This window comes from Hyperolius riggenbachi, chromosome 9 (genome assembly GCF_040937935.1).
Source record: "Hyperolius riggenbachi isolate aHypRig1 chromosome 9, aHypRig1.pri, whole genome shotgun sequence".
Classification (NCBI taxonomy): domain Eukaryota; kingdom Metazoa; phylum Chordata; class Amphibia; order Anura; family Hyperoliidae; genus Hyperolius; species Hyperolius riggenbachi.
This window is the reverse complement of record NC_090654.1, coordinates 23,032,200-23,049,612: the sequence shown is the minus strand read 5'-3', so window position 1 is coordinate 23,049,612 and position 17,413 is coordinate 23,032,200. Positions and strand designations below refer to the sequence as shown.

The 17,413-nt window shown below is 45.8% G+C and overlaps 1 protein-coding gene across 1 annotated transcript in view; it reads right to left on the bottom strand.

The window, feature by feature from the left end:
• Nucleotides 1–287: 287 nt before the first annotated feature.
• LOC137533401 (serine/arginine repetitive matrix protein 5-like) overlaps nt 288–17,413 on the bottom strand; it is a 39,259-nt gene continuing 22,133 nt past the window's right edge. The window contains exons 8-10 of the mRNA XM_068254802.1: nt 14,447–15,901; nt 14,230–14,304; nt 288–362 (exon numbers count right to left, since the gene is read on the bottom strand). Of these exons, the coding sequence (XP_068110903.1) occupies nt 288–362; nt 14,230–14,304; nt 14,447–15,901 (1,605 nt within the window). The remainder of the gene's footprint in view (nt 363–14,229; nt 14,305–14,446; nt 15,902–17,413) is intronic.

Here is a 17,413-nt window from a genome sequence, read left to right as displayed (position 1 = left end):
GTACTGTATGGAGGTGGTAAGATTGGTTAGTGATTGAAAGTGTGTACCAGGCTTTTTGTGAGTATAGCCTAAAGTGTCATGTGAAAGATCTGCTCGGGAATTTGCCAGCAATTAATCGTTATTGCAATGTGCAAAAGAAACAGCAACGATCTTTTAGTAAAAATGTAAAATATGATGTCCATCTCCTCCACAAACATAGAGATGTGAGATCTGCTATCCTATTGAAAGATGCAAATCATATAAAGTCCAGTAGGAGTCAGTATCATACACACATATACACACCTATGTTATCTCACCGATTTAAGGAGGTTTTCACGGTTTTTCCACGCAAGTTCGGTGATTTTTGCAAATCCCTCTTCTTTCTACACCAAAACAAAATGAACATGTGTGCATACTCTTAGTAAGTGAGTGTACAGAAATGGTGACACTGGGTGTTGATTTATTATCGTTCGATAAGTCTGCAGCAACCTGGGCATATAACTGCAAGTGGCTATAATCTCTGGTATGGCCAGCGCTACCATAGAGGCATAGGGGGCAATTACCCCAGAGCCTGTAGCCACACCCACCAAGGTGTATCCCCCCAACTTAACTGTTGTCCCCTGGGGCCCCTGCAGAGTCTTTGGCAGCGTAGCGTCTCACCTGTGCTGGCGGGCAGGGAAACGCTATACGGCCAAAGACTCTGCAGGGGCCCCAGGGGACAACAGTTAAGGTGAAGGGGGGAGCAGCAGTCAGCTCAGGGGCCCTGGGGGAAAATGGCTTCAACAAAGGGCCCCTCATGTCACTTTCTGGTTTGGAGGTGTCTGCCCCATTGTTACTTGAACCGGCACAGATCTCTGGATGCTTGATTCATTATCACAAATGTGACATTTAACAAATGTACAACAAGGCGCAGTACCGCTTGTCATCTGATTCAGTCGGCTGAGGCTTCTGGCTCAGGGACCAGAGAAAGAAAACTTTTTAAGGTGAGCATCATGTGCAGCTTGACACAGACTGTACTTTGGCACAAAGCACCTACTGCAACTTAGCACAAACTGGACCTTTGCATCTTACCACCCTCTGTATCTGGGCACCCACTGCACCTTGACACTTACTGCAGTTTTGCACATTCTAATGCTTAGCAACCACTGCTTATTGGCAACCACTTATTTGCCTGAAAAGGAGCTTGGGTGCTGATCAGTGGTGCTCAGCAAGATTTCGGATATCCGAACTACCCAGATAATCCAAACTTTTTCCACTATCTGAACTTTGAATAGCAATTCGGATATTTTTTTTAAATCCGAATAGACTATCCAAACAAACTCGGATTTACAATCTGAAATCCGAAAGCCGGGAGGATAGTTAGCTCAGATATCTGAGCAGAAGCCAAAATCACCTTCAATGGCAAAAATCCCTTTCGGGGAGAGAGAGAGAGAGCTCTCCAAAAGGGGTTTTAGCCATTTGAAGAGACTTTTGGAAGCATTTTAAGCCATTTTCAGGTCACTTCCGGTTTTCTATCCGAATCCGGACAGATATCCAGCATATTGGATTCAGATATCCGAGTTTACTCGGATACCAAAAAGTTCGGATTCGGATATCCGATTCGGATCCGGATATCTGGGTATCCGGATCCGGGTCAATTCGGATTTTAAAAAGGGGTATTCGAGCACCCCTGGTGCTGATCAAAAGGAACAGAGGTCCCAGTAATAAAAGGTGAGTTTGTGCCTACATCAGGCTCCACTGTGCCCACTCTAATACTGCTGATTTAAGGGTGGTGGAGCCAAAAGACTTGGTTGGTGTAATGATCGCTGCTGCAGCAGCTATTACTGGAAGTAGTAGTGCTGCAGCTCAGGCAGTTCTGATCTATTTCCATGCAAGCTGCATAGCTTTGTCTGTCTTTCCCTGCTGTCAGCTTGTGACTGATTATCATTCACCTGTGTGGGAATCTGCATGTCTGCTCCCATTGGATGACCTCAGTATAAAGATCTGCTTCCTGCAGGGTTTCCTTGGGTTTTCATAGCTTCAGTGTAAGCCAGTCTTGCTGTCGCTTTAGCCCCCGATCGTGTTTCTTGTTATAAAGATACTTTGCTGGTCTTTGCATCATATATTGGTTCATTGCCAATATATATGCATACCAGCACGTTTATTATTTTCCTTGTATTTGTGTTATGTTGATACATTAGTGTCGCTGATGTATACGTACACGAACTGTTTATATCCTGTGTGCAGTTAGTCAGCTTTCCAGCACGTTTTGGTAGGTTGCGCGTACCGTGACCACCCGTGCTGAGGTAGTTACCCTGCTCCTGTTACTGTTTGTGGATTGCGTTCATCTCTGCGAGGAGATAACGAATCCTTCTGAATCCTGTCCTGTTACCGTTTGTGGATTGCGTTCATCTCTGCGAAGAGATAACGAATCCTTCTGAATCCTGTTCTGTTACTGTTTGTGGATTGCGTTCATCTCTGCGAAGAGATAACGAATCCTTCTGAATCCTGTTCTGTTACCGTTTGTGGATTGCGTTTATCTCTGCGAAGAGATAGCGAATCCTTCTGAGTCCTGTTCCCTGTATTACTCCAGTCCTAGTCAGCGTTCCTGCTTATGTCATATATCGGTTCATTGCCGATATATACATATGTTAGTCAGACGTTACAAATAGTTTCATTGATAGCTGTAATTGTAATACGCTAGGAACACATACTTATTGTATATTTATCTGTGTTACGTTCATCTATCTTAATCCTGCTATTTTCTGACTATCCTGTCCTGTCTTTGTGAGGCACGCCATCGCCGCATCGCATTGGCTGCCTCATTCCAGTCTGTCTGGTTTTGGACGCTTGCAGTCGCTAAGTAGCCGCTAGCTAGCAAGCGTTCATTCTGTCTACCTGTCCTGATCTCCTCAGTTCTGGTTTATGCGCTCAGCGCTACTTTGCGCTGAGACGTTATAACGAAAGCATTGTTTGTGGCTGTCAGATCTGCACCGGCTCTGTGCGCCACAATCTCCTATTGGAGTCAGTCCTCCCCTCCACTATACTAGGGATAGCCTGTTTCCTTGTGCTAGTGTGTGTACCTCCTCCACGCCAGCTCATGCGTTGCATGCTGACTGTGGAGAATACACCACCAAGCGTTACATTATGAAAACCCCCTTACCAATCCCCATTGTGGGGGGGATTCCCAGAAAGTATGACACTGTTAATTATGGTTCCTGTTCCTTTAAGAAATTTGAAGAACTTAGCTCTGAAACAGAAAATGAGTTTTTCTCTGAATGTGCCAGGTTCCTGACCAATCCTGATCTCAAAGCGACTCCTGTTTCAACCTGGGCACTCCAACTAAGTTATATTTTGTTTAAAGGGGAATTATTCCAGTGGGCATTTGATGTTCTCAATCATTCCGATTTGAAAGATAGACCGCTGGAATTTCTAGCGTTTGTGATCCATAACTGGTTGCGCATAGATCCATTGCCTTTTCCTCTTAATGAACTCCTGGCAGCAGGCCAATCAGCTGCTCCTTCAATTGCTTGCAAGAATGAGCAGCAAGCAGAAAGTGTTACTGATAATTTTCCTGCAGCTTTGAATAAATCACCAAAAACCGCAAGGTCAAAGGCAAAACGCAAACGTTCTAAGAAACGTGTCCAATCTGCAGAATCGTTATCCTTAGCGACTGAGACCTATAATGAGATTCTGCCATTAACAGATAATGAAATGCAATTGTCTTTCAGGGGAGTTAAATGGACTTATGAAACTACTAATGAACTTTCCTCCCTGGCTAGGGAAAATAAAGATTTTTGTTTAAAAGAATTATCTGAGTATAATTATGATGAGATATTACAGAGTATTGAACAAATCAACTTATTTGTGAACCAAGGGAGGTTTGCATACACTACAGTTCAACACTTGCTACAGGTATTGGAGATTCTTAAGAATAAGGAATCTGCCAATCACCTGCTAATTAACCCTATACATGTGCCTGCCACAATCATATCTGCAGACTGTGATCAGCCTAAATGTTTCGCTGTTAAGTATGCATGGGATCCTCCATTTGAGAGGGGAGAGATGGAAGCCCTGGTCTGTGAATGGAGGAATGATTCAAGTTCATTTTGTCAATTTTACAGTGCAAAAAGTGAAATGGTATTGAACGCATGCATTAAGTCAGCCTATAACCTAATAGAGGCTGGTGTGTGTAGGTATGACTGTGTGGCTCCCTTGATTGATGTGTGGGAACTGATTTTGGATGATTTTTATGTGACTCCGAATTCGCAAATTTGGCGTTCTGACCCGCCTGCTTCAGCACCTTTGGCTGATTCAGCAGGTGATTCGGAGCTCTTTTTGTGTGAAATTGAAGTTCCTGCAATTCCACCCTGTACCATGGATAACTCAGTGTTACTTCCCAGTAAAACAGAAGCCACTGATACATTCTTAACCTTGCCCTGCGCAAATTTCTCAGCAGAGAATCCAGAGGTCCTGCTGACTTCCGAGTCCAGCCTAGCCAGTACTCATGACTCTTTGTTTAGTGAAACAGACACCAGAAAAATCTTGCCTGTCTCTGCAAACACTTCTGCAGAAATTACCTGTGTTAATAAAGTTCAACTCCTGTCTGATCCAGCAGATGCCAATAGATGCACTACATCAGTTTCCGAGTCCCAGCAATCCTGTCTAGTAAACTCAGAACCCCAGCATCTGAATTTTCCAATTTTACAAATGAATGGTGATTCAGATGCGCAAACATTGTGTCTTGATCTTCCTGTTTCTACACCTCGCTCTAGTTTCGTGAATAGCTCAGAGCATCTGCTATGTGAACCTGAAATCGCAGAATTATTACCTTGTTCAGAAAATTTTCCAATAAATTTGCCCTGTACCATGAATTGTGCAGTAGATCTCTCCAATTAAACTCAGGTCACAGAATCATTATGCTGTCCAGCAGGTGCTTCCATGGTTTTGCCCTGCAATATGGACTGTTCAGTGATCCTGTCCAGTGAAGCTGTGGTCGCAGAGTCTTATGCTTCACCCAGTACTTTGGATACTTTAAACCCTCTAGCAGAGGAGGCTGAAGCACTGCTTACCTCAGTTGGTGTTGCAGTAATATTCACTTGTCTAGCAGCTGTTTTGGAATTACAGTCGGCTCTAATAAAACTTGATGAATTTCTGCCCAGCAAAGCAGAAGCCATTGAAATATTGTCCTCGTCAGCAAGTGTGTCAGATACCTTGTCCTGTACACAGTCTGATTTAACCAATGTTGTTGAGTCCCTCTCCAGTGTTGTAACAGCCGAGGAACTCCAGCCCTGTCCTCTGAATGTTTCAGAAGTCTTGCCCTGTAACATGGATAATTCTGATTCTCTGGTCAAAATAATAGAAATCTCAGAATTTCAGTCCGGTCTGATGATTGTTCCTGAAACCCAGCCCTGTATCCTGAAAGATTCTGGTTCTCTGGCCGCTGTGGCAGAGGTTCCAGAGTCCCCTTCCTGTCCAGGGAATTCCTCAGTTTTGCCTAGTCCAGTGGGGGCTGCTGCAATACTGACTTGTTCTGCAGCGCCTCATGAGCTCCAATCCAGTGTATTAAATGAGTCTCTGTCCAGTCCAGAGGTAGTTGTGGAGTCCCTGTCTTGTTCAGTGCATACATCAGAAGATTTGTCCTGTCTTGTTAGTGCCCCTGAATCTGATTTGTTACTGACTTTGCTGGAATCAGCGACATCTAAGTCTGATCCAGCATTCTCGTGTAAAAGTCCAGTAGTTGCGAAGTTTAGTCATGATGATTTTTTTTTGGCCAGTCCTGGTTTTGGTCCTGTCTTGGCTGACCCTGAGGCTCACAGTTCCTTGACATGCCCAGAGGTTTCTCTTGTGCCGGTGTGCCCAGATGTTCTTTGTGTGCCAGAATGCCCAAGTGTGTCTAAGGTGTTAGCGTGCTCTGATGCTTCCTTAGTGGGAACACGTTCTGATATTGCCAGTCTGCCTGCATGCCCAGAGATGGTTCTGGTCCATGAAAACCCTGATATTGATGTTTGTCCTTGTGGCCCTGACTCGGGAATTGCCCTAGGTTCCATAGGGGTTCTTGATGGTTCTCCATGTGAGCCTAAGGGGCATTCTGACCTATGGGGATCTCTTTGGAGCTTCAAGGTGTTCTGGGAGGTCTCTGAGAAAACTTGTCCTGGTGCCTTGGACTGGTTCAACAGTGGGTTTTGTGTTGGTAAAGACAGTACCGGTGGGCATTGCAAAGGCTTTGGCGTTTCTGAACGGTTCCTGGAAGGCGGTGGGTATCGCTCAGGGAGTTTCGGAGGGCTTTCTTCTGGAAATCATGGTTCTGATGGGTGTCACACTGGGGCTTGTAGTACTGATGGGCATGGTTCTGTAGGTTCTGGTTCTGATGGGTCCAGTCTTGTGGGGACTGATTCTGGAATTCGGTCTTGCCGGGCTGTCCTGGTCATCATGAATTATCAGTCAGACTGTTTTGTTGGGAATTTCAGTTTTGAAAAGCGTCTGGAATCCGCTTTTAAAGGCGGGGGTACTGTAATGATCGCTGCTGCAGCAGCTATTGCTGGAAGTAGTAGTGCTGCAGCTCAGGCCGTTCTGATCTATTTCCATGCAAGCTTCATAGCTTTGTCTGTCTTTCCCTGCTGTCAGCTTGTGACTGATTATCATTCACCTGTGTGGGAATCTGCATGTCTGCTCCCATTGGATGACCTCAGTATAAAGATCTGCTTCCTGCAGGGTTTCCTTGGGTTTTCATAGCTTCAGTGTAAGCCAGTCTTGCTGTCGCTTTAGCCCCCGATCGTGTTTCTTGTTATAAAGATACTTTGCTGGTCTTTGCATCATATATTGGTTCATTGCCAATATATATGCATACCAGCACGTTTATTATTTTCCTTGTATTTGTGTTATGTTGATACATTAGTGTCGCTGATGTATACGTACACGAACTGTTTATATCCTGTGTGCAGTTAGTCAGCTTTCCAGCACGTTTTGGTAGGTTGCGCGTACCGTGACCACCCGTGCTGAGCTAGTTATCCTGTTCCTGTTTGTGGATTGCGTTCATCTCTGCGAGGAGATAACGAATCCTTCTGAATCCTGTCCTGTTACCGTTTGTGGATTGCGTTCATCTCTGCGAAGAGATAACGAATCCTTCTGAATCCTGTTCTGTTACTGTTTGTGGATTGCGTTCATCTCTGCGAAGAGATAACGAATCCTTCTGAATCCTGTTATGTTACCGTTTGTGGATTGCGTTTATCTCTGCGAAGAGATAGCGAATCCTTCTGAGTCCTGTTCCCTGTATTACTCCAGTCCTAGTCAGCGTTCCTGCTTATGTCATATATCGGTTCATTGCCGATATATACATATGTTAGTCAGACGTTACAAATAGTTTCATAGATAGCTGTAATTGTAATACGCTAGGAAAACATACTTATTGTATATTTATCTGTGTTACGTTCATCTATCTTAATCCTGCTATTTTCTGACTATCCTGTCCTGTCTTTGTGAGGCACGCCATCGCCGCATCGCATTGGCTGCCTCATTCCAGTCTGTCTGGTTTTGGACGCTTGCAGTCGCTAAGTAGCCGCTAGCTAGCAAGCGTTCATTCTGTCTACCTGTCCTGATCTCCTCAGTTCTGGTTTATGCGCTCAGCGCTACTTTGCGCTGAGACGTTATAACGAAAGCATTGTTTGTGGCTGTCAGATCTGCACCGGCTCTGTGCGCCACAATCTCCTATTGGAGTCAGTCCTCCCCTCCACTATACTAGGGATAGCCTGTTTCCTTGTGCTAGTGTGTGTACCTCCTCCACGCCAGCTCATGCGTTGCATGCTGACTGTGGAGAATACACCACCAAGCGTTACAGTTGGAAGGAGACACAAAGGGCTCGATTCACAAAGCGGTGCTAACCCAGTTAGAGACTTTAGGCGTGATAACCATTGCACCACGCTGGTGAAAAGCCAGTTTAGGCGTGATAAGTTTAGGTGTGATAAGTTTAGGTGTGATAAGTTTAGGCATGCTAAGTTTAGATTAGTGTAGATAGCGCGCAAAGTCCCGCACGCAAAGCAGTGCCATTAAACTCTATGCAAAGTGCTCCAGACTTTGCTAGCGCAAAACTTTTGATCAGCTGTGCACTGCGGTGCTAACACAGTTGGTGCTTAAACTTATCATGCCTAAACTTATCACACCTAAACTTATCATGCCTAAACTTATCACACCTAAACTTATCACGCCTAAACTGAGTTTAGGCGTGATAAAGGGCTTTTCACCAGCGTGCTAACTGTTAGCACCGCTTTGTGAATCAGGCCCAAAGTCTGCCTGATACTGCTATAAAGGAAGGGAGGGGGGGCTAAGACTGCCTAGGCTAGAAACCCACTAGGAGCGCTAGCGATTTGAAAAAGCTCTTCCTAATGCAATGCTACAGGGGATTTTTATAAAATCAAATCGCTCAAGTGGGATCACACCCATAGCATTACATTAGCAAGAGTTTCCAAATCGCGAAACCCTCAGAAAATCACTCCTAGTGGGTTTCTGGCCTCATACTGAGTTCTGGTGAGGAGGTATTACATACACAATTTAGCACGACTGATTGATTGATTGATTAGGGCCCCTTTTTCAAATTTGAGCACCACCCCCTTGAGGATTCTCTGCATGGCCCTGGCAACACACCATTGTGTATGTAGCCAAATGGACTAAGCATTTCTTGCTGTGAAAGCTGCAAAGATTTACAGTAACATTTTCATAATTCAGCATCAACTTATAATTATTTCCATATTTCAAAGCAAGCATAAAGTTAAAACTGAGCCAAAACTTTGTACTAAGCGCCCTTTAGACGTCTGGGGAATCTGGGGAAACGCCTATAAACATCTGTGGCAGTTGGGAGTAGTTTTGTACGAAAAAGCTCTTTAGACATCAGTGGCATATGGATCCGGAGACACAGTCTCAGGGCCTGTTTATGCTATGAGCGTTTGATTTGTGTAAAGTGCTGGCGATTTTAGAAATCGCTCTGAAAGCGCTTGTGCAATGATTTCCTATGACCGTGTTCACATGTGAGCATTTAGATTTGATTAAAATCAAAAATGCGCTACATGTACCATTTTCTGAGTGTTTTGGTTCAATAGAAGGTACAAGAGCTTGAAAAAGCGCTTTGAATCGCAAGTGCTTTTAAAGGGAACCAGAGAGGAACGAGAAAAAAAGAAAAAAAAGAAAAATCTTTTATACATACCTGGTTCTTCTTCCAGCCCCATACGCACGGATCGCTCCCATGCCGCCATCCTCCGCTTCCTGGATCGGCGGTACCGGGTCCCGTCACTTCCGGCGGACGCGGCCAATTGTCCGCATCACAGGGGCTCCCTCCATGTATGTACATGTGAGGCTGGGCAGTAGGCAGCCACATGCGTACATACATGGAGGGAGCCCCGTGTGATGCGGACAATTGGCCGCGTCTGCCGGCCGACTGGCGGCCATGACGGGACCCGGTACTGGCGGATCCAGGCAGCAGAGGACGGCGGTGTGGGAGCGATCCGTGCGTATGGGGCTGGAGGAAGCCCCAGGTATGTATAAAAGCTTTTTTGGGGGGCCTCTGGTTCCCTTTAAAAATAAATACATTGTATTAATTCATTTCCGGGTCCGGGACTGAAGTCAGGAAGTGAAAATCGTCATCACTCAGCAACAGCACTTACAAAAGCGCTTACAAAATCGCTTTTCTAAACGCAAAGTGCAGGGAAAAGCGTTTTGAAAAGCCCTCTATAAATCGCTTCCCTAGGCCTTGAAAAGCGCTCTATAAATCGCTCAGCGCTTGCGATAGCATTGGTGATTTATAATGTGAACAAGGCCTAGGGGTTAACACAAAACTTTTCTCATGGCTACTTAATGCGACGCTAAAGCGAGGCTTCCATGTTTATTACATATTAAGCAATACCAGTTGCCTGGCAGTCCTGCTGATCTCTTTGGCTGCAGTAGTGTCTGAATCACACACCAGAAACAAGCATGCAGCTAATCCAGTCATACCTCAGTCAGAGCACCTGATCTGCCTGCTTGTTCAGGGTCTATGGCTAAAAGTATTAGTGCCCGTTTCCACTAGCGTGGAAATCGGGCCTAATCCACAGAGTTTCCCGACAGGCAAATTGTGCGGGAAAACTCTGCCATAGGGGATAATGCAGCCGCTGTTTGAATCGCTTGACATAATGATTGGGCCGGTATTGCTGTCAGTTTTCGTGCAAGTGGCCATGAATCCATGGTACGGCTTCCGGGATTCGGCTGTCATGGAAACGGGGCGTAAGGCTAAGGTCACATTTGCCCATGCAGAAAACCATCAGTTTTCTGCTATTGGCGTTTTTTTCCTGTGTTTACGTTTTTCTATGTGCATTTTTTAATGCATTTCTGTTTGCATTTTTAAGCAATATTTATAACTAGCTGATGACTCGGCGTTGCCCGGGTATGTATTTGGCTCTACCCACTTTTTCTACCCTTAACACACAATAGGCTTGATTCACAAAGCGGTGCTAACAGTTAGCACTCTGATGAAAAGCCCTTTATCACGCCTAAACTCAGTTTAGGTGTGATAAGTTTAGGTGTGATAAGTTTAGGTGTGATAAGTTTAGGTGTGGTAAGTTTAGGTGTGATAAGTTTAGGTGTGGTAAGTTTAGGTGTGGTAAGTTTAGGCATGATAAGTTTAGGTGTGAGAAGTTTAGGCGTGATAAGTTTAGGCATGATAAGTTTAGGCGTGATAAGTTTAGGCATGATAAGTTTAGGTGTGATAAGTTTAGGCATGATAAGTTTAGGTGTGATAAGTTTAGGCATGATAAGTTTAGGCGTGATAAGTTTAGGCATGATAAGTTTAGGTGTGATAAGTTTAGGCGTGATAAGTTTAGGCATGATAAGTTTAAGCACCAACTGGGTTAGCACCGCAGTGCACAGCTGATCAAAAGTTTTGCGCTAGCAAAGTCTGGTGCACTTCGCATAGAGTTTAATGGCGCTGCTTTGCGCACGGGACTTTGCGCGCGATCTAAACTTATCTAAACTTATCACGCCTAAACTTATCATGCCTAAACTTATCACGCCTGAACTGGCTTTTCACCAGTGTGGTGCAATGGTTATCACGCCTAAAGTCTTTTAGGCGTGCTAACTGGGTTAGCACCGCTTTGTGAATCGAGCCCAATAACTTAATTTCTCAATGATCTAGTTTGTGAGCTTTGCGGTCTTTGGCATCAATAATTTGCCTTGAAATTAAACAAATCTGATTGGCTGTTTGTGGCTCCACCCCCTTTTCTGAATTTGAAACCCAGTCACCCAATAACCAACTGTACCAGGTTTGAGGCTTGTGCCATTAACAGTGCAAGAATGACAGCAATGAAATATTCCCCTTGAAAATCAATAGGTGAATTTTGATTGGCTTTTGTAGGCTCCACCCACTTTTCTGAATATTAATCCCAGTCACCCAGTGACCAACTGCGCAAAGTGTGAGAACCCTGCCATTAACAGTGTAAGAATGTCTGCAGTTTACATTTGCTCAGTGAAATTTGTATTTGTCTCCTCCCACTTTTTGGTAATGGGGATAAAAAGTATCCTAGATGTTATTCCAGGTAATGTACTATGTGTGTGCCAAACTTCATTCAAATCTGTTCAGCCATTGTTGCGTGATCGAGTAACAAACATAAGCATTGCATGAAGAACGCATGCGTTCTGCATACAGTATGCAGGAAGAATTAACTTGTTGAGCATTTTAAAAACGCATGTAAAAACAAATTGAAAAAGACGAAAACCAACGCGTTTTTTGTAGAGCCCATAGACTATCATTATGTCAATTTTCTCATGCGTTTTTTAAAACACATGCGATTCAAATAAGTGTGACTCTGGCCTGAGTGCAGCGGATCAGAGGAGGATAAAGGCAGAGGATCAGCAGGATAGCCAGGCAATGTGCATTTTTTGAAAGGAAGTAAATATGGCAGCCTCCATATCCCCCTCGCTTCAGTTGTCCTTTAACAGGAAGTAAATATGGCAGCCTCCATATCCCCCTCGCTTCAGTTATCCTTTAACAGGAAGTAAATATGGCAGCCTCCATATCCCTCCCGCTTCAGTTGTCTTTTAACAGGAAGTAAATATGGCAGCCTCCATATCCTCCTCGCTTCAGTTGTCCTTTAACAGGAAGTAAATATGGCAGCCTCCATATCCCCCTCGCTTCAGTTGTCCTTTAACAGGAAGTAAATATGGCAGCCTCCATATCCCCCTCGCTTCAGTTGTCCTTTAACAGGAAGTAAATATGGCAGCCTCCATATCCCCCTCGCTTCAGTTGTCCTTTAACAGGAAGTAAATATGGCAGCCTCCATATTCCCCTCGCTTCAGTTATCCTTTAACAGGAAGTAAATATGGCAGCCTCTATATCCCTCTCGCTTCAGTTGTCCTTTAACAGGAAGTAAATATGGCAGCCTCCATATCGCCCTCGCTTCAGTTGTTCTTTAACAGGAAGTAAATATGGCAGCCTCCATATCCCCCTCGCTTCAGTTGTCCTTTAACAGGAAGTAAATATGGCAGCCTCCATATCCCCCTCGCTTCAGTTGCCCTTTAACAGGAAGTAAATATGGCAGCCTCCATATCCCCCTCGCTTCAGTTGTCCTTTAACAGGAAGTAAATATGTCAGCCTCCATATCCCTCTTGCTTCAGTTGTCTTTTAATATTAGTGAATTGTGAGCCAATTGTGTTGTGGCAGCCCTATATAGCCAACATACACCAGGCTGTCAACTGTTACGGTGTGAAAGCCTCAGTGGGTTAGCTAAGTAGTCAAGCACACCCTGCCTTGTCTCTCTAGATCAGGCATGGGCAAACTTGGCCCTCCAGCTGTTAAGGAACTACAAATCCCACAATGCATTTGCCTTTATGAGTCTTGACTGTGGCTGTCAGACACCTGCAATGCATTCTGGGACTTGTAGTTCCTCAACAGCTGTAGGGCCAAGTTTGCTCATGCCTGCTCTAGAGTCACGGGTGCAAATCCTATTCAGGATATTATTTGTGCTGACTCATTGTGTATGCTCTCCCCACAGTATGACTGTGCTCATTCAGCATGATTTCAAATCTTCACGTATTGTCCAGTTTTCGCCCTAAATTACTCCGGTTAATTGAATTAAAAGAGATACTGTTATACTGAGCATTTAGGCGCAGCCATAGCCTTGGCATGAAGGTCACAAGTGTTTCATTTCCTCCTTGCAGCAATGTAAATGGCATGTGAGCTACTGCTACTGCTGCTCTTTGACTACAATTCAACCTGCTTGAAGGCTGCTTGAAGGCTTATACACACGTGCAACTTTTCCATCCAGCTATCATCCAAACTAGGTCTGTTGAATGAAGTTGGGCGTGTGACAAACGACCAGACGAACAACTGGCAGTTTGCCGGATTGGATCGACTCACACAACTGTTAGGTTGATATCGTGCAGTTGGCCAAATGTGTACAAGTTGTTTGAATAAATTGTACTGGTTTTGACTGCGGCCATGTTGTGCAGTCCGTCATTCGCTTGTGTGCACAGTATGCAAATGACTTGGTCGTTCAGGCGGTTTGTCATGGGGTCAGTCAAGTTGTCGGGTTGGTCATGTGGAAAAGTTGCATGTGTGTAAGCCTGTAGACTTATAGAGGAACATTTAACCCCAATTATACAGCGCTCTGATGTTATATGTGTACTACAATCAATATGATCAATATACTTAGGATGTATTCAATTAATCAATATGATAAAAATTCAACACAATCAGATAGAGGAACAGTCTATAGCCCCACCCCTTACGTGACCTTAGGTGTAAAGTCTCATGAGTCTTGTGTTTTGAGGTGGGCAGAGATTGACAGTTGATGCTCAGGTCCATTTCCAAAAGCAGCTTGGAAATGACAGATCAAATACAAAAGCTGACACTTTTTTAACCTGACCTAGGAGTCAAATGCATGACCTCATGCTTCACAGGCAGAAGCATTAACACTGGACCACTTTAATTACTTTTTTTCTGACCCCAAAGTTGAACTCACGCCTTCATGCTACACAGGCAGAGACAGTACCTCTAACTCTGGACCACCTCAGCTGACTAGAAGCTCAGCATTTTCAAGGTGCATACGTTTCCATAAAATTTGCATCAACTCACAATTCTTAGCATTCCAGTGACCATCCCCACTCTTTTATAAAACAGATAGATAAATAATTGGAAATCGCAAAGTACTGTATATTTTTCTGTATAAATCTAACGGTAAGATACAGTATATGAATTAAATAAGCCAATTGTAATTTAGCAAAAACTAGGACACCACCACATATATACGCAACCTTTTCATAGGATCCAGTTGGTCGTAATATTCTATCCCGGTTAATCCACTCTGGCTCTGAAGTTGTTGCACGTCCCTGTTAAACACACACAGACTGAATTTAATAAAGTTGTTTTTCTGTCATGGATATCAATTTTTTTCCGCCCAGTACGATAAGCGGAGCTTCAATCTACCATGAGTGAAAGCACCCCAACAGATCCTTCTACAGATCTTCTCACCTGACTCCTTAGACGATGTGGTGAAGAGTCCCTACTCCTTGTGCCTGCTGATCTTGAACTACCAGCCCGGTGGGGTGATGGGTCACGGCTTACGGAACCTAGAGCTCTTGTAGTGCTGGACCTGTGTGGAGATGGGTCTCGGCTCATGGCACCTGCTGATCTTGAGCTGCTAGGCCGGTGGGGTGATGTGTCACGGCTCATGGCACCTAGTGGTCTTGAAGTGCTGGATCGGTGTGGTGAAGGGTCTCGGCTCATGGTGCCTAGTGGTCTTGAAGTGTTGGTCCTGTGTGGTGAAGGGTCTCGGCTCATGGTGCCTAGTGGTCTTGAAGTGTTGGTCCTGTGTGGTGAAGGGTCTCGGCTCATGGTGCCTAGTGGTCTTGAAGTGTTGGACCGGTGTGGAGATGGGTCTCTGCTTATGGTGCCTAGTGCTCTTGAAGTGCTGGATCGGTGTGGAGATGGGTCTCTGCTCATGGTGCCTAGTGCTCTTGAAGCGTTGGATCGGTGTGGAGATGGGTCTCTGCTCATGGTGCCTAGTGCTCTTGAGGTGCTGGATCGGTGTGGAGATGGGTCTCTGCTCATGGTGCCTAGTGCTCTTGAGGTGCTGGATCGGTGTGGAGATGGGTCTCTGCTCATGGTGCCTAGTGCTCTTGAAGTGCTGGATCGGTGTGGAGATGAATCTGGGCTTATGGTGCCTAGTGGTCTTGATGTGCTGGATCGGTGTGGAGATGGGTCTTGGCTCATGGTGCCTAGTGGTCTTGAAGTGTTGGTCCTGTGTGGTGATGGCTCACGGCTTATGACACTGGCTGACCTTGAGCTGCTAGGCCGTTGGGGTGATGGGTCTCGGCTCATTGCTCCCCATGCCCTGGATGTGCTAGACCTATGTGATGAAGAGTCATGGTTTATTATGGTGCCCCATGTTTTTGAGCTGCTGGACCGGTGAGGTGAGGGGTCACGACTCATTGAACTCTTTGCTCTTGAACTGCTGGAACGGTGAGGAGAGGAATCCCGACTCACGGCGCCCATTGTCCTTGACCGGTGGGGTGATGGGTCGCGGCTCATGGAGCTTCTTGCACTTCGAGCGTTGGATCGATGTGGTGATGGGTCGCGGCTCCTAGTGCCCAATGCCCTTGAACTGCTGGCCCATGGTGGTGAGGAGTCACGACTCGTGGTACCCTTTCCTTTTGAACTACTAGACTGGTGTGGTGGTGGGTTATGGGTAAAGCTGCTCTGTGCTCTTGAACCAGTGGTCCGATGAGGTGAGGGGTCACGGCTCTTCATATTTGTAGCACCCGTGCTTCTTAAAGTGACTGCTCTTTGCGGTGAGGAGTCTCGACTTCTTGAGTCTACTGTTCTTGAACTGTTCATCTTCTGTGATTTGGAGTCTGATGCTCCTAAACCAGAGGACCACTGTGCCGTGGGAGGCTTTGTGTCTGCAGACCTTGAACTGTTGAACCCCTGTGCAGGGAAACAAATAAGTGTTTAGCTTTCTATATATATACTAGCGGACCTGCGGCGTAGCATATGCCACATGAGAGGGTAGCGTGCAGGAAGGGGGTATTGGGCACAGCGGCGGGGAGGGGGGTCGGACCCCCCCCTCCCTCACCTGGATCCCCCATCTGCACTCCCCCTCCAGCTCAAGCTCTGCAGCAGCCGTTGCAGCTATTAGTAAGAGGCAGCGGGTGGGGATGACTCACCTCTTCCGCGTTCCAGCATGCGTTCCACTGTCGTTACTTCCTGCAATGCCGCCCACTGTATTGTAAGTGGACGGCATTGCAGGAAGTGATGACAGTAGAACGCACGCTGGAACGCGGAAGAGGTGAGTCATCCCCGCCCACTGCCTCTTACTAATAGCGGCGGCTGCTGCTGAACTTAAGCTAGAGGGGGAGCGCAGACCTCCCCGCCGCTGTGCCCAATACCCCCTTCCTGCCCGCTTACCTCTCCAGCTCGGTGGCAAGTGTAGGACCGCCCCTGGGGGCAGGGCGCTACTTCTTCTTCTTGCTTGAAGGTTGAGGCACTTAGCCTAATATACATATATATCTACACTTCACTCTAAGAAAAATAAAACCTCATTATCCAATCATCTCTGTATATTCCAAGTGTTTCAGCAAGCTGGAAAAGGAATAAAGTGAATGGGAAACAGAAAAAACAAAAACCAAACAGATACCTGAGGAGAGGGATGGCTCTGGGTCCGATAGAGCCTTTTGGATATTCTCACGGTACCCAGGTTCCAGCGACGCTACTCCCGTTTGAATCCCCCTCTGCAGGAGGCGTCGGAAGTCTTCGGGAGCCCGAGTGCTCCTGAAAACGGACGGCTCTGTACTGCGCCTGCATGAGTGGCTGAGAGAGGGCGCTCGCACAGGCACAGTGGGAAGCCACCCGTCTTTGGGAGCAACCGAGCTCCCGAAGACTTCCAAAGCCTCCTGTGGTGGCAGAGAGCGGTTGAATACTGCTACCGGGCGAGCCAGTGATGGAACAAGGGGACCAGGAGAGGAGCGGGAAAGCTCTATAGGAACCTGAGCCTTCCCTCTCCTTAGGTAAGTGGCTGGATAGTGTACTGGTTAAAGTGAACCAGAGACGAAGTACCCCCATGTATTTTACCATATATATCAGTGGGAACATTAGAGAAAACACCTAACCTGCTCTCTGTTTCATCCTTCACTGCTCAGCCTGCTTGTTATCAGCCCTGATAAAATCCCTGACTGAGCATTCAGTCTTGCTTTGCTCAGAAATCATTATAGCTGAGTCTGTCTTCTCTGATGTCTTTTCATGCCCAAGCCTGCCCCCTTCTGGCTCTGCTATAATGATTCCTTAGCAAAGTCAGACTGAATGCGCAGTCGGGGATTTTATCAGGGCTGATTAGAAGCAGGCTGAGCAGTGAAGAATGAAACAAAGAGCAGGGTAGGTGTTTTCTCTAATGTTCCCACTGATATATTTGGTAAAATACATGAGGGTGCTTCGTCTTTGGTT